The sequence below is a fragment of the Colius striatus genome, chromosome 2 (genome assembly GCF_028858725.1).
Source record: "Colius striatus isolate bColStr4 chromosome 2, bColStr4.1.hap1, whole genome shotgun sequence".
NCBI classification, from domain to species: domain Eukaryota; kingdom Metazoa; phylum Chordata; class Aves; order Coliiformes; family Coliidae; genus Colius; species Colius striatus.
Window position 1 is genome coordinate 86152881 of NC_084760.1, and position 26473 is coordinate 86179353.

Below are 26473 nucleotides of genomic sequence, written 5' to 3' on the forward strand. Positions count from 1 at the left end.
CAAATGTATTCTCTATACTGCTTCAAGCAGTACTCATGGAAAAATGGTGTTTGCAATAGGGAACAATGAATATTCAATGTGTCATTTCTTAGGTGAGCTTGCATTCCATGGCCACTGTCATTCTCTGGTTTTGAAGTTTTGACAGAGGGCAGGCAAGTATCAACCAGCAGTAGGAACTGAAAAGCTCTGGCTTTCAACTCTTCAAACAGTATTCCAAGAATGGCAACTTGGACTTTAAATTGAAGACAAGAAGGAATTTTTCAGTTTCTGCAGTCTCAACTGAAGGGCTGTTTTACAAAGGGCAGTATGGATAAAAAAATAATCTAGCTGCTGGACTGTGGAAGGGCAAGAGGATGAAGGCTTCACAAAAGCCTCCCACAGATATTAATCCTTGGTGTGAATGGCACAAAAAAGAGGCAATTTGGAATGTACAGGCTGTATCTTACAGGGCTTATTCATACATGCAGTCAGGCTGAAGTCAATGGCTTTGTTTGTATTGGGCTGAAACTCGTCTGAGAGCGAAGGATGCATGAGGAGCTCTCATTTTGCAGTCCAGTTCAGAAAGGATGGGTTGGCAATGGGAATTTGACCTTTCCATGACAAAACCAATTTAAGCCATCTATTCACATAAAACTGCTATACAGAAATGATAGTGTTAATTTGATAGAGAGCGAAGAAACCAAAAGGAGTAGGAAAGGCAAGTCACAGTAGCTGTAATGTAAACGTTTTAAGCCTCTTATGCAACTCACATGACAGCAGTAAGCTTTCTGATTTGAGACCCCTCACTGAACATAACAGTTTAGGGAAAATAGGCAAGCTTCCCTCTCTCTTTCTTTATCTCTCTTCTGCACTCCTGCAGTTTTTTGCAAACATTTTTCTAGTTTGGAGATAGGACAGGAGTTATTCTCAAGAGTAAGAGAATCTTAGCTTGTCCAATTCCGTAGCCATTTGTATTTTGTTCATAGCAGTCTTCTATAGTTACCAGAAAGGTGGATACCTGTATCTTTGAAACTTAGACATTTGGAGATAAAGAATCATTCATAAAATCTTCAAGCAGACTGAAAAGAGAATCGGATTTCTTACGTTCATTTACAGCAAAGGTATTCAGTGTATGAAGTGGAGTAATTAATACCTTTGATTACTGAGCTTTTCAAGTCCATCATATTAAGTGCAACTGGAGACTGGAAAACAATTTCATGCATGTAAGTGTCTTCTAGTAAGTATATTTGATTAACAAGTGACCTCAAAAGAGAGATTTTTTACATACTTTAAAACTTGCAATCCAAACAGTGAGTTTTAACAGTAACGTTGTAAAAAAAATAGGCACATTAGATATTTCATTTCCACATAGCCATCTGAAGGTAATAGCCCAAATTCAGTTTTCAGTTACCTCACCATAATTCCTGAATTAGTTCAACCTATAATCCCTTAATTTATCAAGGTAATTGTGGGCCAGGTGTTGCCATCTGAGATAGATTGGAGGTTCTGCACTACAGGATCACATAGCACTGAATCTGCCTTGGTTGTTTTTACAATCAGAAACTTACTGCTTAGTCCACATCTATATAATAGTAATACATGTCAAAAAAGATTGCAGTGTTGCACTTTTTTTTAGTTTCATCAGCAGAGGTGCTTTAAGAAACTTTCCTAAATAACTGTTGATGAAGTCAGTAATCAAGAATTCCAATGTATACACAGCAATACCATCTACTGCTAGAGGTTTAAATTCATTTTCAAGGACAGTGAAAAGCTCTACCTTCTTTGGGGAGACTGAGGTTTTGCTAAATATATGTTTGTAATGGCCTTATGTGGACTGTATGTGCTAATATCAAGATTCAAAGCTGAGCATTGTTTCCAACTTCCCTTGGACCGTATTTCTGGCTGATGAACAAACAAATATTGAAAGTAATTCACAGAGGAAAAAAAATTACTGAAAACACCAAAGACATGTTCCATTTGTAGATTTAATTAAGATATCATGTCAATGGAAAAGCAGTCACAGAATAACCATTTCCCGCTGCTGTATACGCACCAAACCAAAGCTGAGGAGTTGATGGTCCTGCCACAGCTGCCAAGACAAGTGATATGAGGCTCTTCTAGATAATGCCTGGAGCTGGTTTAGTAATTTAACCTCATGGAAATCTTGAACTGCTGCTTGACAGAAAGGAGGAGAGCATCAGAAGAAAGGTCAGGTCTGTACTTACTCGTTCCCTTCGGGTCAGTTTCTAACCACTGTCAGACATCGCAGCTGGGATGACTGTTTTTTTTAATCAAACCCATCAGGGCCATTTTGGAGCAGATGAAAGTTGCCCGGGTGACAGACAAAAGTGTTGAAAGTGTCACCACAGCTTTCGATAGCCAACTTCACGTGACCCTTCAAAAGGATCCATCGGGACCTTTCAAAATCTAACTGCTGCTTAGTTTGGGGGAAGGTACTGGAGCTTGTGTCACCTGCCCAATTTGCTTACCTGGCACCACTCAGGAGAAGTCTAACACCTCTAAGTGTATTTCACGTGGTGAAGATGGGGTATTTCACAGTGTAAAACTGTGGCCAAGAATCTGCACTGCTTGCTATGGTCACCGCTGTGAAAGAGAAAGAAATTGGATAGGACGGAGTAGGTGGAGCACTCTGACAGTTCCCAGGGGGACTGTGATCCTCTGAGACCTGTGTAGAGACTAAACAGGTGAGGAAAACCTTTTGCAACATATATCTGAGGCCAGAGTTAAAGAGAGATTTGGGATGCTAAATCCAATCCCAATCACTCTTTCCCTCAGTCGTGCATTCAGCTCAGGCTATGCACAACAGCAGCTTTAGATCAGCTAATATTTTTAGCATCTAAAAGTTCACCCAGGTTGTTTTCAGCAAATAAAAATGAGTTGTTATTTTGATTTGTAATTTCCAGGGACTGTTCCATTCTGACGAATAAGTAAATAAGTATGTATGCATCTTAAACAGTAATGAAAGTCCTGACTTTGCCCAAATTATTGCATATCAAGTTGCAGCTAAAAAGACAGTATTCGCATCTCTCCGTCTTTATCTGTTACTGATGAAACCTTGATGAAGGCAAAGCCAAAAAAATACTATGTCTCAATAATTTTCCCCAGACAGACACAGATGAGTGTTGTTATGTTTGCAAACAACGTTTCTGACATCGAGACTAATGTGAAGAGAAAATGGCTTAAAATTTAACCAGAATCAATACCAAGACTGTAACACAAATTGGAGCGTAAACTCAGGCTCCTGTTATTGTAACCTCAAAGCTTCTCTCAAATTCCTTCTTGGAAGTCATGCTTGCCCTACTTAGAAAGATACTAAAATACTTCTTATATAACTGCTCGGGAAAAGCTGTACATGGGGAATAAACTACTGAGCTGGCATTAATTTCATTCTGCTCTAGTGTTCTGAATATGACATATTTTACATCAGCTCCACTGCATAAGGTTCTTCTATCTATCAATTTCAAGGGAAAAGTTTGACACTAAATTTATTTCTTGGATAATACACTGGATGTTTCTGAAGTCTACACTGAAGTATGAAGTGATAGTGTCTGTTGAAGCCATCAGTTCTTATTGACAAGTCTGGTTAAATTATCAGGTTGTATGTAATTTTATTTGAGTGTAGGAAAATGAAGGTTATAGCCAAGAGCTTGGTGGGGTTTTCTTTCCTGAGATGATGATTTATTCATTTTGGCTTCAATAGCTACGGTGTCAGGCGTATTTTATATTTTTCTAACTTTGACACTTCAAACATTTGATTTCCCTTTGCAACTTTCAACCTAAAACATGTTTCCCATTATAGATATTCGAGTGACTGCCTTGCACACAGTGACTCATGAGGCTGGTTTTTATTTTCACAAAATATATAACCCTATTTGAATAAAATACAGATGGTGTCCAATACATTAAACACAGCAAATTTGCCATTCCCTCCTTCATCCCCTCTGGGTTCCGTTCCCCAGATTTTCTGCAGCTGTATGAAATCTTATCAGCCTCAACAGCTCTGAGAGGACATGGCAGTAGAAATCTGATGCCATTCATATATGGTTTTCTACAATAAATAATGCGCCATTTCTTAATTATTAGTATTTTTCTGTAGGATTCTGCATTTGGAGCTCTGCTTTAAAGTGAGTTGCATGCCCCTTGGAAAGTACTGAACAGCCAGCTTCACATGGTCCTGTGGTAGAGTTTGAATTAAGGGTAATCAACATGGAACATGGCACCAAATAACTTGCCTTCCCAGGCTACAGCTGGAGCAGATTCACAATTAAGAAGGAAAAAAAGGCAATATACTAATTACATAGTAAATTGAGTATCTTAGTAACAACTGCTGAAATTAGTTGAAGAAAAATTGTTCTGGGTTTGCTATGAAAGCAAAAGTAAACAACATAGTATACATACACACATAAAAGTGTATTTGGAAGTGCAGGATTCTGAATAAGATTCTGTTAGCATCACTAGATGGCATTGGAGGTTGCTTTATCTCATCATAGGAAAACGTAGCTTTTGTCAGAAGTCCATACTAATTTTTGTTAGGAACACTAGCAGTTAAGGAATTTATTCCAAGCAAGCTGAAGGCATATTCTAAGCAGCATTGATGAGGGAATTGCAACATGAAGCAAGAAGCAAGGCCGGCTGAGCAGTCACTGCATTGCTGCAATTTCTGTCACACACAAGAAGTCCACCATCTCTGAGCCAGAACTGGAAGACTGAAATTTGGACAGAATTAAATTGCACAGGGTGATGAAGAAACTGAGAACTGGTATTACATGGGCTGATGGCTTCAGAGAGGTAAGAGTTAATCTGTTTCTGAGATTTAGGGTGGAATTTTTGGTATTGCAGACTTGGTTTTCCCCCACAGCAAATGATATAAATATTATAAAAAAAAAAAAAAAGAGAGCATCTCTGTTTTCCTGACACCTTTTTTACTAAATGGTTCTCATGTCTCTTAGAATGACAGATGTTTGCAATCTCATGATATTTCTGTTTAGCACCAGTATCCACTTTGGAATAACTGCGAATTTTAGTTGCCTACTCTTGTCCATAGACTGTTACTGCAAAGAAGCCATACATCATCAGTTGCACCGCAGCTACAGTGGTTTCTGAATTGCAAGATTATTATTACACTCACAGAGTTCTTTTTTATTCACAATCTTTGGTAGTTGGTAAAAAGAAGCAACGGGAAGTTTGTTACCATACAAACTCATGATTCTGGGAGCTCAGTCTTTAAGAAATGGACTATATATCATAATAATTACATGGAACATACTTTGCAATATAAGGCAGAAAAATAGTGATTTTTTTTTCCACATCTGCTGCCTTGACTCACAATCTAAGTCATTAAACTTCTCAGTCCTCCAAGTAGACTATGAAGAGTCTGTTTGCAAATTCATTGCCTATACGACAAAGTTGGCATTATTATTTCTTTCTGTAATACTCTCTCTGCTTAAGAGCTCTGTTTTATCAAAATCCTATAAGGAATCAAAAATCAGAGCTGTATACAGATGAAAATCTGACATTTAATTGAAGTGTTTCCAATCCGCAAACGAGCTTTGTCACTCTTAGGAACTAAAGGACAGAGTAGTAAAACATGCAGAAATAGCAGCGTTCCTGTTGGTCAATAGCTTGTGTCCCAGAATGAGGTAATATCTGCTAGTAAGTCGTATAAGGTTTTTAATAGGTCATGAACTCACACAAAGTCAAGGTCTTGTATAAAACATCAAGTACACCCACTTCTAAAAGTGCCACTGTGCCCCTGGTCATCTGTCTGACTAGCTGCTCCGCGTGCCTTCTAGTGTATTTATAGAAAGCTGCAGTTCATAAATACCAATTTGTACTATTACCTTTATAGGTACCAGGTACTCATAATATGGCAAGCTGGAAATTGTTCCTTAGGGCGTACGAGAAGTTGGCAGAAGGATGAGAAATAACAATGGCACTACACTTGTTAAATAGTGAGTGCAAATGCATAGAACTCTTATTCCATTCTTGACATTATTTACTAACTTATATGTCTTTAATTTGCTTTGTCTTGCTAAATCTTCCACCTTAAAGTAAGATAAATCTTCACGTTGTCATTGTTTGACTCTCACAGGAATCGACACTCACACATGTGAAAACCAGGCAGTATTTAAAGACTTTACAATCATACTCTGCTCACGTGTGTGTGCGTGTGTGTGTACACATGCAAAAATCACTGTATTTTTCCTCACTTACATGGTCCAAACTTTTAGAGGCAAGTTTTATTAAGTTCTTACTCTGCAGCTACTTTAAAATCTAACAGTCTGATTCTGTTTTGTGTGAACATAGATTGAGGATTAACTGAATTACACTGGTAAAATCAAACTAAGTCAGATCAGATTCTGGCTCTATCATTTCAAGTAGCCACCGGATAGTTTAGTCTTCCTTCTCAGCCTCACAGTCATTTGCTGAAAAACTGTGGTTAGCGGGGACTTCTTGTTTAAAAGCCACAATTTCTAATAAACGTGTTGTTTGCCCACTGGCTTGACATCAAAGACAGTTCCGTAATGAGGGTGGCTCCTACTGAATTATGTTTTCCCTCAGTTTGCATGGAGAAGTGGGGCACCTACAACACAAAGACAATTGTTGGTTCCATGCAACTACGAAGAGAAGAGACACAACATTTCATTTCCTTCACACTTTTAAAATGCAGCTCTTAAAAGCACTCACATCAACGTAAGAAAAAAATCACTTGTATTTGCCTGCAAAGAGTTAATATGCCAAGGTCCACATCTATGCTGAAGGAAGGACATGGACCCTACGTGCCCTGGAGCCTCTCAGAAGCAGTCAGCCTGAGTCAGTCCCATGTGTCTCACTCCCACTGAGTACTAGGAGAGAAAAAAACCCTCATTTTCTTTTCTTCTTTTTAAAAAAGGGATCAAATAATCACATCTCAAAAAATAGTGAGCAGAGTATGATTGTAAAGTCTTCAAATACTGCCTGGTTTTCACAAATCTTCTCTGAGTCCCCTTTTCTTCTTTTTGCAGTTGATTGATGAAAACTTCAGTTGAGCTTTTTCAACCTGAATCTGTTTGACTTCTTTCAACACTGCTTCACATCTTGACCAAAAGGTTAGGGATATGCTTTCATGGAAAAACTTGCAAACTGTCTTGCCACTCCATTTTTCCTTTTTATTTTTTTTTCCCCCCCGGTAGCAGGTTCTAGTGAGTCTTCAAAGAACTTAGTGCTAAAGAATACAAGATAAGGCTCTCTCTACTCAAGTTTGAACATCCCTTTATTCATATCTTTCTTCTTGACAGGCAACATACGATCTCTGTATGTTCACTGTCACCTTCCATATGCTTTGAATTACAAGTCATTTAAATAATTTCATTAATTATCATCAACAAAAGCATCAGTTTTGCTTTAAATAGCAACAGTGCACAAAGGCATGGGGCCTTACAAACATTAACAAGGTCAGCACCAGAAGAAGTGGAATAACAGTATATATTTTGCCCCCCTCCAATTCCTCCTGTATGTCCCCAGGTGTCTATTACAGCAGGCTGTGTGAGATTAGCTATGCAGGGCAGTCCCACAGGGAGCTGCTGGGGCTCTGCTCTCCATAGCCATTGCAAAGGGAGCCCACGTGGGTAGCTATGTTTTTCTGGGATGCTTGTCCATGATTGACTCAATATTCACTAAGTCTACTTCTTTGCTCACCCAGTATGAACACAAGGCTGCATTGATGTATCACAAGCGGTGGTACAAGTTGATAAGGTGACAAGGCCTTCACTGTGTACCTGCCATGGTCAGGTCCTGCTCCAGGACAGTGGTCAACACACCACATAGACTAACTGGCAATAAGAAGACCTGCCTTCGCTCTGGTCTGCTGTCCTCCCTCTGTCCCATCCCACTCTGCCATTCTCACAAATCATATGGTAAACTTGGCGGTCATGGCTGGCAGAAGTACTAAGCAAAACGTCTCAGTGAAGCACGTCAGGAATAGCTGTACTTACACTAACCTCCTTCATCTCATGTTGGAAGAAGCTCTCTGCGACACTTCACCTCAATCTTATTTCCCAACCAATTCCCTTCACTCTCCATACAAAATTACCTGAGCTCCTCAGTTGGAAACAGGGCCCACTTCTTTTCAGGCTTTCTTTCAGGGTGATGAATGCTCATGGTGGCATCACTAATTTTACCACAGATTTCACTTAGATGTGACGCGAGTTATAAAAACCTGTTTCTGGAGCTCAGCCTCCCACTTCAAAAGATGCATTGAAGTTGGGAAGAAAGCTTTGAAAAATTACCAGAGAGAAAACAGTAGGCTCGGACAAGATACAGAAAAATAGAACGCTTTTTTATTTTAGTCTAAGCAAAGACCACAGCTCTCAGTGTCTCTCCACTACAATCTCCAGAATGTCAGGCCAGAGGTGATGCTAAGCAGTGCCTGCTTCGTTGCCTGGACTGTTCCCAGTGGCGAGGCTTATGTTATCCCTTCCCAAACTGTCACAAAGCTGGTGGGCAACTCTCAGAGGTTCTCTGAGCTGCAGCCCAGCCAGGGCAACGCAGCTCCTGATGCTCAGAACAGCTTCTCGCAGAGGTGCAGCACCCACGGCTTCACACAGCTCTCACTTCTCCAGATGAATTCAGCATCCTGTTTAGCACTTCATTTTGTGCACAGCCAATTGGTTTTTCGCTGAGGAAGTGAGCTCTCCCTGTTCGGCGTGACACATACATAAATACATACACACGTGCACACACGTGCATGCGTGCACACAGACATCACTCATTTAAAGCCCTGTGGGTGTCTTCTTTCATATTTTCACCTTGTGGCTCGAGGAAGCCAGGAAATGTAAAAAGCAGTCAAATCCCTAGAGGGAAAACCAGATAGAACTGCCTTTTCACAGAAAGACTGGCCCAGACCTGCCAGCTCACTTTGTGCCGTGCTTCCTCCTCTTCCTCCTCTGTGGCTTCTCAGGGGTTTCCATGCCACGAGCGCCAGCCAGGCACTCTGCTGAATCAGGTCCACTGCTGCCAAAGACATTTTCTCCCCATAAATTCAGACTTTTACCAGTGCTTATTGCAGCTATTAAATTCACTCATTGTAGTATCACGCCTCTCTTATTAAGATTTTAATCAGCATTTCCACTGGAAAGCCTTACTCTCACAAAGAGTTATAAAACTGTCTGTATAAAGCTGATTACTGATGAAATTCAGAATTCTGCTTCTTGGGTCACAGCTACATTTCTTTCTTGCTTACTTGATCTCTGTTTGCAAAAGCTGATGTAAATTGGTTTAGCAAGTTTGTTTAATTCCAGGGATAAACAATTCCTGAATCAAGACACTTTTTTTTTTTCCAGTACACAAAAAGTGAGGGAATGAAATTATCCCAAGTTACTTGGCTACACCAATAAAGAATTATCCCAGATCTAGAGATTTTTTTTCCCTTTTAAATGTTACCTTTTTTTTACCTAGGAACACAACTAAAGAATTTAACCGCTCACGTCGTTTTTAAACGCTGAGTATTTTTGGAACAGTGTACAGTGCTTAATGGGAAGGCAATCACAAGAGGTTAAAGACTTTCAAAATACATACCAGCACCTCAGTGCCAACAACCCATATCACTTCAATGAACTGTGCAGTATGTGTTGGCATGATTTATGTAGCAATTTTAAAAGAATCTGTAGTGTTTGTTTATTACCACGGCATGATTGATGGGTTCCTAAGTGCACGGCGACACAATCAGCTGAGCTATTACGGCTGGGAGTTTGATAATTTGTGAGTTACAGCCATTACAGTGTGTCATTTCAGTCAATTGCCAGAAGTCATTAGGGTATCAGTGGCCCCAGAGAAACCGCTGCAAGGCGAGACGAGACCCACTGCCGACGGTGTCACTGTCGGACCATCTCTTCCACATGGCTGCCTGGCTTCCTCGCCTCTCCAGCTCTCCTTCCCCGACCCTTCTTGGCAAAGACCATATGCTGTTTAGCCCAATGAGCAATTCCTTCAAGTTGTGCTCTTATCCTTGTCCCGTTCAAGTGTTAAAAGACTGGCACCAGTACGACTCAAACCACAGAGTAGGAAAGGCTGCTCAAGCATTCTCTTGTAGCAGCCACTCACTTTGTGACAGGCAACTGCATTGATGAAGTCACCACATACACTGGAAACACACCCTTCACTGGAACAACCTCCATTCCTTCCCAGATGAAACATCCCAGCCTTAAGTTTACACACAGCACAGTATGTCTGTCTTCCCTGGAAGGCATCTATTTGTGACGCAAAAGAATCAAGTGTGAAAGAAATCGTAGTTATCTTTTATTTTATTTTCTTACAAAAATAAACAATTTGAGAAACAAAAGCACTTTTTTTTTTTCCTGACTGTACAAACTACAAAACAGTATGACGTTGGTCACTTTAGCATTTACTTTATTGCTTTCACTGAAAGCAAATTCTCTAGACACACCATGCCTGTAAAATGCATTTTATATAGAATTAAGGCTAGCATTCATTTGACATCTTTAAGGTCATTTACTTCTTTCAGTCTATGAATTAGCAAGCGGTGCCTTAGAAAACCAAGGGTTTGATGATAAAAAGTACAAATAACTGCAAGATAATCATTAAATTAGTCCTGTTCCACCAGCTGGATTGCTTTGCCAGTCTGTCAAAGATGTGGCTTCCTGAACAATTCAAACTTGATTCAACAAAAATCTTAAGCACAGGCTTAATTGTAAGCATATGCTCAGGCCTACCCCTATTCAGCAAAGTACGGTACTTGGGTAAGTCCCTACCCTTTCAGTGGGCCTATTTGGATGCTTATGTGATTTCCTAGACCTACAAAATGACTCTTTTAAATTAAAAATGAAACTTTATGATAACATTGGAAGCAAAAATGAAAATTGGCTACAGTCTTGCCGTTCTAAACATAACCAATTCCTTCCTTTTGACAAATAGGCCGGCATTGCATATTTGATGGCTTCAACACAAATACTGATTGTCTTCAGTAACGTTGGCTATTCAGCTTACAAACCGATATGCTTCAGTTACTCTGTTGTGATTGTACGTGCCCAAATAAATATCAGCACGGAGGACGCAGACTTCCCATAGAAACGATCAACTTTCATCCCCGTACACAAAAGTACACGTCAGAAACGTTATGCTAACCTTGGTCAGAAAAGCCAGAGCTGCCAGCTGATTTATAACCAAAATTATACCCTAACAGTGTATCATATCTTGTGTTTTGCTTTGTTTTGGTTTGTGGTTTTTTTTTAAAGTCACATTTTCAAAATGCTCTTTTATTGCACATTCATCCTGGTCATGCAGGTTACTTCTTTAAAGTTTTGTTTAGCACTCTATAGATTAGAATGAGTAATAGTGCAATTATCTCTCCGGCCACAGCCGCCTTCTACCTAACAGCTGCCTATATTTATACACAAACAGCTCGTGTCACTCACGTGTCAGACTGAGACACTTTAGGTGTCAGTCTGTCACCTTCACATACGTTATCTTGTCAGGATCAGGTACGATATGATTTGAGGCCATCTTGAAGAAGACAAGCTGCCGACCTGCACCGAATAGGAAAAGGGGAGGGGAGAGGGGGAAAAAAAATAATTAGAAGTGATCAAAGAATCAGTCTTAAGGGTTGGAAGGGATGCCGAAGGACCATCTAGTCCAATCCCCCTGTCAGAGCAGGACCACCTATGAGCAAAAGGTTGCCTGCCTTAAAATACTGATGTTTCATATTTGTCTTCAACCTATGCATTCTTCAGGCAACCCAAGACTGAACTCTCTTAACTTCAGCTGGTACATACCCAAAATGCTTTCACCTAAAACAACACCGAATCTCCCCCAGTTTCAGTATGTTTACTCTTATCTAATTATGGTCAAGATAGGGCTATGCACAGCCAACATGGTAAATGAAGGAAAGGTCTGAAGGTTTTTGTAAGCATTTCACATGATCTTAAAAAAAAAGTATTTGAAGACTCTCTAACTGATAAAAACAGGCTGGAGTTCAGGGCTTAAATGAAGGACATTCATTTGATTGTACAGGAGCAGAATTACCTTTGCATTGCTTGAATCGTTGCAAAACTGGTCAGTGCAATGTATGTTAAACACGACTTTATTCAAAATAGCTTTTGCTGATCTCTTTATAGCACTGAGTTTTAAACATGCTGGAGCAAGGTTTCTACTCATACAGAAACCACCAGCAAGTGATAATAGCATGGGTAGTATAAGGCACCTGCCATATATACACCTGAAGACAGTGAGGGCTGGATTTGGTGAGGTTTCACTCACTGATACTTGTGGGAGCTGTAGCACAATTATTGCTGTCTCTCCAGCTTACTGACCTGGCATCTTATTCACGTCTGCCTCTTGATGAGTGCTTGCCATCCCACAGAACCGCACTGTCATTACCTTTCCTTGCATCAAAGGCCACAGAGAGCCTTTCTATGTCTGTTCAACCTGTTTTCCCTCTCACTAAATTTCAGAAAATCAAATGCTACTTACTCCCAGCCTGTCTCTCTAGGGGGCCCCCATAACACTATTTTCTTAAAAAGTATTGCATGGCAAATGGGATGCCTCAACTTCTGAGCAAATTTCCACACTGTGGGGGTTCAGGGACTCGAGTGTTAATGCATCAGGAATGACACAGTAAAGAGAATGACAAATAAGACCTGAAATACTGTTACTATGTCTCATTTGCTTTTATTATTGTAATCTGAAACAGGAGCCGCTCTAACCTTCCTATGAGTTTCCCTGTGATGTAATAATTACTTTTTTAATATATTAATTAACTTCAGTAGACTGACTATAGAGAATCTGTCATGATGACTTAATAGTCACTGCTTAGCCACAGGCAAGGTTAATATAAATCAGTTTTTTCTAGGTTTTGTCAAAGTCTCCATTCACATCTCTGAGAAGCACAAAAAAGTCAGAAAGCCATAACAGTACACTGACTAAAACACTGAAACCTATGAACTGTATAAAGCTTCCACTTGTTTGTGATGCTTTCAGAGCTGGGGACCTACCTGCTAGGCACGTATGTCAGTGTGGCTGTGGTGTGTACTTCTGTTGCTCAGCTAAGCACAACTAAAGCAGCAAATGGCACACAGGGTAGATTTCAACTTTAAGGTTAAGACCATATTGTCATCACAGATGTACAGACAAAAAGCTGAGACTTTGAGCCTCAGTAACTTGGCACACTAAAACCTGTGCCAGAGCAAGGACTTTGATCAGCTTCCCTGAGGAAGGCTAGCATCAGCCACTCTTCCTCTCAAAGGGAAGAGCAGGGGAACTGACCTGACCCTAGCAGAAAATGTCAATATCAGACAAGCAAACAGCCCTGTACGTGTGCAGATGCCACAGAGCATGGATGGGAAAGGCCATAACCAGCCATCACAGAAACAAAACTCACCCTGACTTCAATGGGGGTTTTATCTTGGGGGAAGGTTACGAAAGACAGGGATTTGGTCCACTGTGCCCGATAGGCACAAATATGTCCTTTTCCTTTACCCTTGAATAGGTGGGGTGTGCTCAGGGGAATGCTGCAGGCTGTCCTGGCCAGGGCCAGCCAGGGGCCATGCAGCTCTCCTGTGCATACAGGGAAGGGGACCCTGCTGATGTATTCAGCTCTTCAAACCTCTCAGCCACGCCTGCAGCTATTGGAGATTTGCAGCAGAGACTCGTAATATTTTCGTTTCTCAGATCACTATGGAATTGTTTCACAGGCACAGGTGTGATGCAGCAGCAGCAAGCCAGGGCCAATTTCCTGCTTGATGCCAATCAGCACTGACTGCATACCTTCAGGGGAACAACACTGTGACTGCCAGGTCCACAGACCTCTTGGAAAATGTATTTCTCTTTTCAATTAATGTATTCTGTTAGACAAGAAAATGAGCTGTGGTAGCAAATTGGATTTTTCCTTGGAAGTTCTATTTCTACTTCAATTTCTACTTCTATTTATGCTTCTACATTGATATTTAAATCTTCCCTTCTCACTGTCCTTTAGCCAAAGCCCTGCTGCTAGAAGCAGTGTTCTCACCAGTGCCAGGGCATCTCTGGCATCACCTGAGAAGTCCCAGCTAGACGCACAGGAGAATCTGTTCAGTTTTGTGTCAAACTGCAACAACCACGTGGATTGGAAAGATTTCTTTAAATCCAGATGTTGGACCGTGTCCTGCACATTTAACTGTGGAAACAGGTCACAGGCTGCTGTGCTTTAAAATAAAATCTCAGACTCCATGGTTTGGAGACCTACAGTCCATGTACTGTAGCACACAATATCAGTTTCTCTGAGCCTGTCTGCAGGTTGCTGCTCACAGGATAGCTGGCAGAGAAGCCTCACCAAAAATGAAACTGTCTCCCCTGGAGCTTCAGAAACTATCCCACTTCTAGATGCTGCTGATGGCTCGCACAGCGCGGCCCAGTATGCTCTCCAAACTATATTAAAACACCTAAAGCAGGTAGAATACATGGCTCAGCTGCTGCTTCTGCTCCGAAGCATCCCTGACCTACCTGTCCAAGTAGTCTGGTTAGTTAGGACAAAAGCTTTGCACTGGGAGTAGCTGTCACAGATCTCAATGGCTTCGTTGACGTCAAACACGGAGAGGAGGCAGCCCTTATGATGATAGGATGGCCAGCATCTGTAGTTCTCATCGGGAATAAAAGCTTCAGGCACCCGTCTGTACTCTGCAAATAACCAGAGCAAAGCAATCATTTTGAAAGCTCCAACAAACTGCTTGTTTTTAACAGGCAAGGTTTATTGCAACAGCTTAGGAGCAGTATATATGATGGAAAAGGTGACGGGATAGACTGTACCAGCATCAGTTTACTCCTGAACGTGTTTATAGCTCTGCACCTTGCTTTCCTTTCCCTTTCCTCCTTTCTTCTTCTCACCTTTTTCTCCAGAAAACGTCTGTAAATAAACAGTCTGTGCACAAAACCCTTTCCCCTTCCCCACTGCGTAGGCGAGGCTTTGGTTTTATTAGGAGTTTTACAGGAAGAATGTCCCATTGAATAAACACCATCCACTTGAATGAACTGACTCACTGTCCTACTTCTTAACAGTGAGCAGGATTGTCGGCGTGAGACCCAACCAGGCGTTCCCAGCCCTCCCTCTCCCTCAGAAGAGCATGCTATTTTTCTCTGAATCCTTTAGAGAAGGAAGAAAAGACAGGCTTTTAATTAAGCAAACTTTTTTTGCTTGCTCAGATTAGCACAAAAGGCGAGTTTCTTGATGGGCCCCCAAAGAGAAGAAAAACAGTGAAAGTAATGGGCGCATGTCAGCGTGGTCCTCACCCTGCGCCTCCGCGCTGCCCTGACCATTACTCCTCTCCCTTGGCTGCCGTTCAGTCTCACTTGCCTTTATGAGCTGCCTCTTGTTCTCTGTTCGCAGCTCCTCTCACTTTCCCAGCCACTGACAGGGAGTTCTCTAATGAATGCATCAGCAAATTCAACTAATCATTTATAAACATTTCTATTGAGCATCCAGATGCACAAATTGACAGTTCCCTCCTGTCTCTCCCCCCTGCCCTCACAGCCTATTAAAAGGAAAAAAACATTCTGTATTTCTTCTAATCGTATCTGTTATGGAAACCAGAACTGCCTGCCCTGACTCACAGCCTATTCTTAAGTCCCTTTGGCTCAAGTATGTTCTGTCTGACATTGCAGTATTCAGCCTGCTAATATTTCATACAGCACATTGTATGAACACCACCAAGTCAAAGGCGAGTTGTCTACTGCTCTAAACTGACAGTATTTCAACTAGGAAAAGAAGTACACAGCCACAAGTTCTCCTTCACACTACACAATCTGAAACAGCAGAAAACAAATGCAGTCAATGCATTCTATTTTAAGCACAGCTCATTAAAAGTATCATAAGAAACACTCCCGAACAAGAAGCAAAATCAGAGCTGATCACATCCCACTTTAAATCAAAGGCAAATAAGTTTTTACTCATTTAGAAAATGCACACTCACGCATATGAAAGAAAAAAGAACAAATCAAAATGCAGTTCCACATTACAAATGGTCATTTCTGCATCTGCATATATATATTTCTTCTGAAGAAAAGTCAGAGCATAAATCAAACTGCTGCTGGCCTGAAAGATAAAGCCCAATTTCTCTATCACTTGTACAGTGTAACAATAATTGAATGCACCTGAGTAATATTATCTATCTCTGTATGGTAACTGCTGAGTATTGATTTGTACCTCACAGCCAAGGTCAGTAAAATGATGTGCACAAATGCCAAAAAAATCAATTCACTGTTGGTGGCACCGTATGTAACCGTCTGTATCAGAGTGTATATTGCCACGTGGGCTGGATATAAAACGTGACTATCCACAACTTTTTGTTGTACAGGTACAGAAGTGACACCTAACACTGCACTGCACCAAAACCCATTGCCCAGAGGACATTCACAGAAGATCTCCTTGCTGCAGCAGAAGATGAAGCATCTGCCTGATTCTCTCCATCAGCATGGAGTGTGACCCAGCCCTTCCCTCTGTGCAGAGCTGGGACAGACCTGCAGTATCTTGTAGCACTCAGCAGACCATAGTATTTTTCTCTATGCAAGGCAGGGGCCCATCTGGAAGACCCTTATTTCGAATTATTTTTGAATTTTTAAACTCTTCTGTGCAGAGATATGTCCCTTAATACGCCATAATGCTTCTTTCTTCTCAACAGTATTCCCGTTATAGCTGTTAAGGGTTAGGCTCTCAACTGACATAAATGGAATTCAGAAGAACAGCAGTGATTTACATGACCTGAGGCTCTGTCAGAGGTAGGAGATAAAGTTCTCCCTTTCAACTGACTTTTTCAAGGTGACCCCATCTGATAAATCATCTGTGCAGTTTGGACAATTTAATTGACGGAGTCGGACCACCAATAACTGCAACGGTGATGGTGAGGTCCCAGCTTGCCAGTGCAAGAGAGGATGGAAACCTACACATCAGTATTTAGGGTGGTCTCATCATAAATACTGGGTCTATCTCTTTTCTCCTCAACACTCCTTGTCAATTCCTATACGTGGGAAGACCCCACCATCTGCAAGGACTCAAGGGAAAAGGGCAGCATAACAGGTATAGAGTAGCACAAACCACGTGCAAAGAGCAATTTCCTTGGCTGGGAGATCATCAAGCAGCAGAGACAGGTGAGAATACAGTCACTGCAGTCTAAGTGAAAGCACAGAGTCGCATCAGCTTCACAAAGGCAGTTTCTGGCAGCACCCTCAAACTGGCACAGACCACTGAATGCCCGGAGTTTAGGGATCTGAGCCTCTTGCCTATGCTGCCTGCATGGAGGGGAGTGGGACACAGCAGGGGAGAAAGGCAGGAAGGCAACCTCTCTTCCCACCTGCATGTCAGGCATCAGCAGTGGCTGCCTGGGACCAGCTTTCCCCAGGAGCATCCCTGTGGGAAAGCAGCCATGAGAAGCAGAGAGTGGGACACGAGACAGTCCCACACCCTGGCTCACACTCCCAGACCAACCAGGTGCTTGCACCACACTAGGAGGCCAATACGGCATCTCCTCTTAAGCTCATTTTATCTCAAGCACAGCAAGGTAGCTGCCTTTGCCGTTTGCATGGCAAAGGCAAATATCCCTGGAATCTCTTGTTTACACTGTGACAAATTAGAGAGCTGACCCCTTAGCCCTTATTTGTACAAGTTGTAAAGAAATGCATCCCTCTCACACAAACTAGAAGGACACTCCTGAAGGATGCTCCTCCATTGAGATATGCCCCAGCCCAGCCTGCAGGACAGTTGGGCTTCTCCTACACCTTTAAATTATCATCTTGATTACCACAGAGCAGTTACTTGCTCAATTAAGCAATACTCCACTGCTTTAAAGACAGCTCCAGCTCAGGTTTTTGTCCTGCCAAGACCTGAAACTTGCTTAAATGGAGTCCGTGGAATTTGAAGGCTCACAGCAGTAAATCACATCATAAAAAGGTCAAAGTTCTGGTCGATTTCCAGACTAATGGTGTTTAAAACCAATAAATACTTGCCTAATACTATAAATGCAGCCATAAATTTACACTTTTGCGTACATATATGTAGCTTGACACAGAGTACGTAAAGTCTATCAAGGTAATGGCAAGGAACACATCAGAAGAATACAAAATGCTCCTACCAGTATCATAAGGAAAAAGAATCCTTTCCTCTTTTCTATTGGTTTAGTTGAAACAAATCAATGCAATGCAATAAGTCTGACCTTGATGTCACCTATGACAGATTTACTCCGGCTTAACATACAGGAGCTGATTCCCTGCTCACACGTATATACAAATAAATCCTCCTAGGAGACATTTTCCTACCCTGTAAATATTTTGAATCTTAAAAATATCTTGCTGTGATGAATCTGGGCAATCCTCAAAAGTTTTGTTTTGTGATACTTTCAATAGTTTTAAAATTTTTTGATAAGTTTGCTCTGGTCAATCCAAACACACTGTTTAAATGAGCCAAAACATTCTTACTCGAGGTTTCCTGCAGCATTAGCCGGTCCCCATAATGGCAATATTCAAACTGAGCACCTTCTCGTGACAGGTGAGAGAGGCATCTTTAAAAGCACCCGGCAGCACCACCGACTGGTGCAACAGCTATAAAAGAAAGCCAGTGTTTTAAAATCTTGTTCTATTTTTTTTCCACACACACACAAAAAAAAAAATCACCTGTGTTGTCCCAAAACTGACTACAATCTATAAACATACTCATTTTCACTGTACTAGACTGAATCATATAAATAACTCCACAAGTATATAATAAACTATGTGAAACCGCCTGTGGTTTCCCTCTTTTAGCTTGTTTGAATCACCCTAAATCTGACTTTAATCAGTCCTAATGACCGTTTATTTCAGCCACAGCAGCCAGATTGGATTTTTACTACTAACTACAGCTACTCGTTGGAAATTTGCCCAGTTCTCTTTCTAGTTATCACCTGCCAATACACCATGGGTCAATGACACAGATGAAGCAATGTTCATCCTTTAGAGAGAAACTACATTGCTCCTTTTCCTCCCCATTCTTTTCCTCCACTTTCGCGAGGAACACTGGCAGTTGAATCTGGATTTGCTTTTAATTGCTTTGCTTACAAGTTAAGAGCTTGATCTTGCCAATCTCAGCAAAAAGCAGTATTGAGCAGCATTTGCTCTACAAACAGTCCCCATCGATTCCCAGGGAGCTTATGGAGAACAGCGTCGGGCCCTAAATGGACAATAATGACGCACTTCTTGTTTAAGTACACTTCATTTTATGCTGCAATTTTCCTCATCCTTCTATACCTTACATTTAAACATGCTCCTGACAAGCTCCCTCACAAAGCTGTACGCACAGTTTTGGTAGGTCTGAGAAAATGACAACGTCAGGCGTGTCCTGCAGGGCTCTGCTTTCAATCATTTCTGACGAATCCCAACTGTTTGGAAGGACAGAAAGGCCCAGCAGGACATGGGCTTGCCGTCAGACCAGGAGATAGCCCTGCTTCTCTGGTGAGTATTTCTGTCCTTTGGCTCCTTCCCCCATGCAGGCTGGAAGCGAAGTAAGCCTCCTCTCTTTTTACATGCTTCTATTGTGCTTACAGTAGAGCCATATTTAAATCGGTATGCAGACTGTCACCGAAACACAAATAAATACGGAGAAGAACGACATGTTCCCTTACACTTTGTTCCCATTCACATGACACAGCTGGAGTGTTTTTCACGCCTCGTGTCCCACGTCCCAGGACCACTCATCCAGCTGCGGAGCTGCTCTGCACCCACGCGAACCTCCACAGTGTGAAGGCCACTAGCCCAAACTTGAGATACAGATGCTTGCAAGCTACAGTCGGCTCACTCGCTCATAAAAACAAGGATGCTGGCAACAGAGAAGCCAAAAGGTGTATAGAGTCATGTCTGTAGAGTGTTGAAGCTTAAAGATAGATGCCTATGGGATTTGTAAAAGACAGTCGGTGACTCCTTTAGCATTACACTGAGGACCTAACCTGTCAGCAAAAAGCATTTTGCTGTACATTGCCAAGCTGGACCCACAGAAGTTTAGCAATGGCAAAACACATTGCTCAGTGAATAAGGCATAGTTTGCACAACAGTGGATATATGTGTGAGCAACCACCAACCAGTCACTATAGAGTTATACACATCCCCACCATATTTTCAGTGCTGTATGGGTATAAAGCAACATGCTCCCATATCCCTCTGTGTGCTGGAATTGCTCAGCTGCTGATGTGACAGCCCTCTGTGCGAGGCAGGGTGTTGAGGAAGACTTTCTGCCTGTGCTCACAGCCCTGTGCACCTTCACTTTTCCTCCTCAGCTGGCCACAAAGCAGCCTTGACGTCCCTGGGAAAGAAACACCAGGCACACGAGTGCCAGATAAAGCAGGAATCTGGGCTGGGAGGACTGGGCTGCAGCATCAGCAGGCTCCCAGCTCAGCTTTCAAGAGCCTTCAGCAGCATACTTTTAGCTTTTGCGTTGTAGCCTGTTGCAGCATATACAAACTGCCTCAAACAATATTCCAGCAACCTTGCAAAATTTCTCTTGCACATACACATGTGCACAAAGACTCCCCATCCTGATTTCAGTAATTCTTGGGTGCATTTACAATTTCCTAAGAAGGTTGCTATAGTGACCCTGCAGAATATTTTTTTTCGAAACACTGTTGTACTGTAAATGTTTACATACAGCATAATCCTGCCAAATTGTCTGAAGACAAAGGAAAACACAAAGTGTCTTTGCTTTATGTCCAGCCTTTCAGCTTTTTTAGTATTCAGAATGTAATTTCAACTAACATCAGCAGCTAATTATGCCCTTGTGTGGGCTTGCACCCCCTCAAGCCTAATAATGGGTCACCTATTAGCTTTAATGAATAACAAAACTATCCAATTTACTAGTGTTAGCTTATTTCACACGTTTCTGAGTAAATTCTGAGTTAACTGAAGGGCTGGGGCTTAGCTCAGGGGCCAAACACCCAGTTAGTACAAATCAGTGCGACTTGATTGAAGTAATAAAAATGTTGATACTGGGGTAGGACTTTACTGACTAATATTAGTAGATTATTTTATAGTCTTCTTAATCTGGATAATTAATGGAACAATTTAATCATTTTTAGACAACATATGCCAGAAGAAATACATAGTTCCTGTTTTAATTCACATTCTTCTGGATTCCAGTAAGAGAGACCAACATTCAATGGAATATAAAAGTATTTGTTCATGGTGTTGTTTTAAACACTGCAGTGTTCCTATATCAACATTAACAGTAGTTTGATTTATGATTGCAGAACACATACATAGCTATCAAATGTCTCCCGCGCCTCTACTCTGTTTCTAAGACTCTAAAGCAAAGTCCAGAGCATAATATAATTTACAGCACTATAAAATCTTTTACAACTGAAGTACAGTGAAAGCTTAATATCCAAGACCCTCTGTAATATGACTATGTCATCTTGTTAAACTTTATTTATGAGAACACTGGGGTTGACAAGAATGTTCATGTCACTTCCCTACTGATTATCAATATCACCTTTTGCACTTCATGGTGTCCATAGGAGGAAGTCTTCCTTTCAAAAACATAGGTTCATATAGATAACAGACCGTTTCCTCAAAGTTTATGTTTTAGTTATGGCCTCAGATCACTTGCCCAAGATCATGACCTTTCCTAGGATGAATTACAACGCTCTATCCAAGATAATTCACAAGCATTTAGACCTAAGACAAATTCTGAAACACCATTACCAGAACCTTCTGTTGTTTCTTTTTGCAAAAAAAAAAAAAACCCAAATCAAACCAGAACATCATCTTGCAATTCTTGGAACTGAATTCTCCTCCAGTCTTGCTTTTAGGATTTAAAAATAGGTCATACATCAGAAAGGCCAGGAGACTAGCATCATTAATTCTTGAAATTTTCACTGTTTGAGAGATGGGTCACCTTGTGAGATTTCCATCATCTGGAGCAAAATGGATGTGAACTTGTGCCTGCCCACTCTTGGCACACTGGTGCATAAATGCAAAGCTCCAACTAACTTTGATTTGGTCTGAGAACCAAATAATCATCTCCAGTTTTTTCTTAATTTAGGCTCTGGGTTTGAAAACTCTCCTTAAACTTTCATTATGCTATAGAGCAAGGCAGAAAAGGTTTACAAAAACCCCAGAATCTTAAAAAAAATGTTTTCTTTGCCTTCACTGAGTAATACAGTGTCCTCCTAGATCCGAAGCACAGCCAAAGCAGGACCTCAGCTGACAGACTGGGAAAGAACACAGTTTAGTCTTTCACCTGTGTCACCCTCTCTACTACCCATCAAAAAAATATACTAAATATTTGCACTGCTCAGCAGTTCAGCCCTGGTTTTGGTGGTCAGGATGCCAGCTCAGCTGCGAACGTCCTGCCAGCAGAAGAGGCTCATCACTTGGACAACAGTCCCTTCCAGCATCACTGTCACTCTCTCCTGCAATTTCACTGTACCACAGGAGAATTTCTCATTCCATACTCTCTGGATACTTCTGAATTAATAATATCCAATTCCATAACCTTTGGACTGAGAATATTAAAAAAAATAATTCTAGTATGGTATTATCAGTCAAATACAGTTGGAAGGAATATGTTCAAAACAAAAGTGGTAAGAACGGGTAGGTAGTCATATTTTCACCCTCATGATATGATGCCTTCATACTTTCCTGGCAAGGAAGGAGAGCCTTAAAATAGAAATAAACAACAACTCCTTTTCTGTTTGGTTAAAGTAGCCTTAGAACAAACAAGAAACAGGCCTGCACATCTTAAGGCATGGCAGCTAAGTCTGAAAACACATCTCTTCTATGTGTAATTTCCACTAAGATGTCTGATTCCTCAGGCTTGCTATTGGTTGAGAACACTTTCCTATCACAGAATTCAATATTACACTCATGGTCATTAATTTAGAGTAGTCAAATATGTCACCCAAAGCATCTTTGGATTTTCAACATCTTCGTCACACTGTAGAGTGCCTATGACCATGAGCAGTGAGAGCGTCCTACAAATTAAAAGGGCTCCTTACACAGAAAACTGTTGCTGATCATGAACACAGGTAGCAGATTCTGTGTTATATTATCCAGGACTCTGCAGAATTAAACTAACACAAAAATGTGTAATTATTACAGTAGCCAAATGTCCATGGAGTTCTGCTCCATATTAGTAGAAACCTGCACCGTTACATTTATTGCTGCTCTCCTAAGCTTCTCTCCCTGAGATTCTTTATAATCATGATAGCCCTCTAAAGTTCAAAACTTCAGCTTGTCCTGATACAGCAGTTAAATCTGGAATCAACCAGCATCACAGAAAAACTTCAGCCCTCCTGGCACTTCTTCAACAAAGGACGTGTTTGTACTATTGATTGTACTGCTGAAAATAATTTTGCTGCGTTGACAGGCATCACTCAGCACAGATTGTGATGAAAAGCTGAAAATTAGAAAGTTAAATGAACACCTGCAACAATTTTCCTGCCAATTTTACAACAAAATAAATATTGAACTATTCTGATAAGTGGGTCAAATTCATCCCTGGTGTCATGGCCCTTTGAGGTTAACAGTGTTACGACAGGAATGAATTTGGCTCCTGTGTCTCTTCACTGAACTTTCAAACCCCCTGTGCCAACATTCATCTTCATTTAGAACCCATCTTTCCCTCTTTACTGAGCTTTTGCAGCAAAGCCATAATTTTCCTATCAACTTGGAGTCAATTACGTTGACAGTTTGACATTAATATTGTACGTACACAAAAATCATTTGCAAAACAGCTTTCTCAATTGTTAGACTTAACACTCATTTCCATCATACGGAAACTTCTTTGACAAGTACAACTCCACAAGCAGTCCTTCCAGGAAGAATATGTATCCCTCCATATCATGGCTGCTTGAATAGCATTTTACATATCTCTGGTGCTGAACAGACTTTATGAAAAAGACACTATTCTGCAGCTTCACTTCCACCCTGTCCTTTTTTCTTTCTTTCTTTCTTATTCTGTTGCTAGCAGGCAGCCAAGGGACTGGCTCATGTTTGGGGACGTTCTGGTACTCTAACAGTGGACAAGTATGTGGATATGTTGAACAACATTTTCCACAAAACTGCTATGGAGAGCAATGCTCCACTGGATTTCTTTATCGCTATGGTTGTGCAGCTACCTCATTTAGCGAGGAGAATTTCAGAAGACTCCCAGGGCGCAAAAAGCAGCCAATAGATTATTACATACATTATTTCAAGGGTCATCAAGCCTCATTTTCTGCATATTTGCCTTTTCAAATCCTCAAATAAAGACAAAGTCTCTCATTTTAAGTTTTGAGAAAAACCACTTTACCAGCTTTCGGCATCCGGGTCGTGTTTTTTAGGTACTCTCCACTCTTGTATAGATTCAAAACTCTTTCTAGCTGAGCAGCCGTCTCATCTATTCCCCAGTGAAGCTCTCCTTTAGAAGCATAGAGAAAGAATTATTTAGATGAGGAGCAATATGCATAGGATAAAATGAGATTGCCTCCAAATAAAGCCCTAAGCATCAGAGCCCAGTGGTGCCCTGCTCTACAGTAGCTTTGTGATGTCATCATGAAGTCCACGAGTTACTACAAATTGGGTTACACACTTGACATGAGCCAGGTTTGTCCAGCTGTGAATCCCAGGCCTGCAGGCAGAAAGCACTACAGTGAGCGCCCTACAAGGGACAAACTTAACTAATACAGAGGCTTTGCTTGTTAATTAGCTATAGCCCAGCCCTGTTGAATAAACACAGTACAAGCTATAAAACCCTTAGACCAATGCATCAAAAACGAGATTTACAGGCACATGCAACTTGTCTTGTCCCAAAGACATTACTTTGGTACTTCATAAAGATATATGGTGATGTCACTTGCCTCTAGCTTCTGAGGTATAAAAGCACCACTGCTACCTTTGGCAATGGGCAAGTGGCCTGTTTTTGTCATTAAAGTTCCCCTTGCCAGAGGCAGAGGTTCCTCCAGGTCCTACAAGGCAATCCTTCTGATGCAGTTCATCCCAGTGAACTATTCCAGTAAACATAAAAGCAGCATCCCCCACATCCCAAATGTGTCAGCCCACTAAAAATGAAAACACTCGGCATTACCATGTTTATTGTGATTACCTGTTGCATTGACTATCTTATCCAGTAATGGTCTCAGGGAGGATGGAGCACTGTGTGGAAGAAGATATGTAAAAAAAAACCTGCAATGGAAAAGTAACCCATATTGAAAAACTTCTCAAAAACAGTTTACAAACATCTGATAACTACTGAACAACATAAGGAATAAAATTCCTATTGCTTATAAGCTCCTGACCTAACCAGGAAATATAATCATATTCTATAGGCAAATAAATATATAGCTGAGACTATTCACAGAGCTGTCTGGCATACCTAGACCACACTGTTACACACAAGGCTGCCTTGTAACTACACGTAAATGTTCCATTAATACAGAAATTTGCTACAAAGTCCCATGGATCACAACTACTTGCAAAGCTGTCCGTACTTCAACAAACTACAAGAATGCCATCAACCCGGAAATCTTAGGGTCTTTTTTTAAACCTTTAAAGTCTGTAAATCAAATTTCTGTACAATTAAATAATTGAATATTACCTTCTTTTCTATAGTTTTCTTAGAAGAAATATGCCTTCTATTGTTTTAATGCCACTGCAACTCAAAATGTCTTCTCTGTTCTCATAATTTATCTAAATTCAAGATGCAGTCACAAAGATATTCCTCACTGAGTGTATATCCTCCATTTCAACTTTTTTAATTACAAAAGGAAAAACAATATGCCTTTACCATCACTTTAAGTACACTTAATTTTCACATTGTTCCTTTACATTTCTATTACTCTGCCAATATTACTACCCACTGAGAACTCAGTGCAACAGCAACCTAAAACAGAGATGGACAGTTCAGTACCTGACCATGTAAACAGAAATATCAGACAAAAATACTAGGTAACAAGCAGAACAGGAACACAATTTGGAAATTGCCCTGCTTTACATCTAACCTGCAAAGCAAAGTAAATGCTTTTGCATAGACAGAGACCACAGTGTCAAACAGAAAGCTCCGGGGACTCACGCTCTGAAGGGAGACTCGCAGGCGTCTCACGTAAGCACAAATTAAAAAATTGTTACTGATAGCAAAAATTGATCACAGACCTAGGTGTTACTGATTCAACATAGTCTACTCACACAACGAGTATTTCCTTGAGATTATAATTTACTTTTTCACCCCTTACAAAAAGAGTATTTATGATTTTCCCAGGTAGGTTTTCCTAGCCATGAGTATGAAACGGCAAATACAAATACAGAAATATAAAGAGTAGCATAACATTTGTAATGCATAACCTGTGTGGTAAATTTTACCTCACTTTTTTTTGACCTAGAGATTATCTATACAGTAGAGACTGACTGATTGTGAAAGATTCTTTGCAAAAATTCAGTAGCCATCATTTACTTTGCTAAACACTGGACAGAGACAAGTTATGGAGGTTATTGTTATTCTATGGCTATAGAAATATATTAT

The 26473-nt window shown here is 40.9% G+C and overlaps 1 protein-coding gene across 1 annotated transcript in view; it reads right to left on the reverse strand.

The window, feature by feature from the left end:
* Nucleotides 1-9646: 9646 nt before the first annotated feature.
* The window catches only part of PKDCC (protein kinase domain containing, cytoplasmic), a 38175-nt gene continuing 21348 nt past the window's right edge, over nt 9647-26473 (reverse strand). Inside the window, exons 4-7 of the mRNA XM_061991347.1 lie at nt 25061-25140; nt 24269-24376; nt 14473-14646; nt 9647-11522 (exon numbers count right to left, since the gene is read on the reverse strand). Of these exons, the coding sequence (XP_061847331.1) occupies nt 11437-11522; nt 14473-14646; nt 24269-24376; nt 25061-25140 (448 nt within the window). The 3' untranslated portion in view covers nt 9647-11436. The remainder of the gene's footprint in view (nt 11523-14472; nt 14647-24268; nt 24377-25060; nt 25141-26473) is intronic.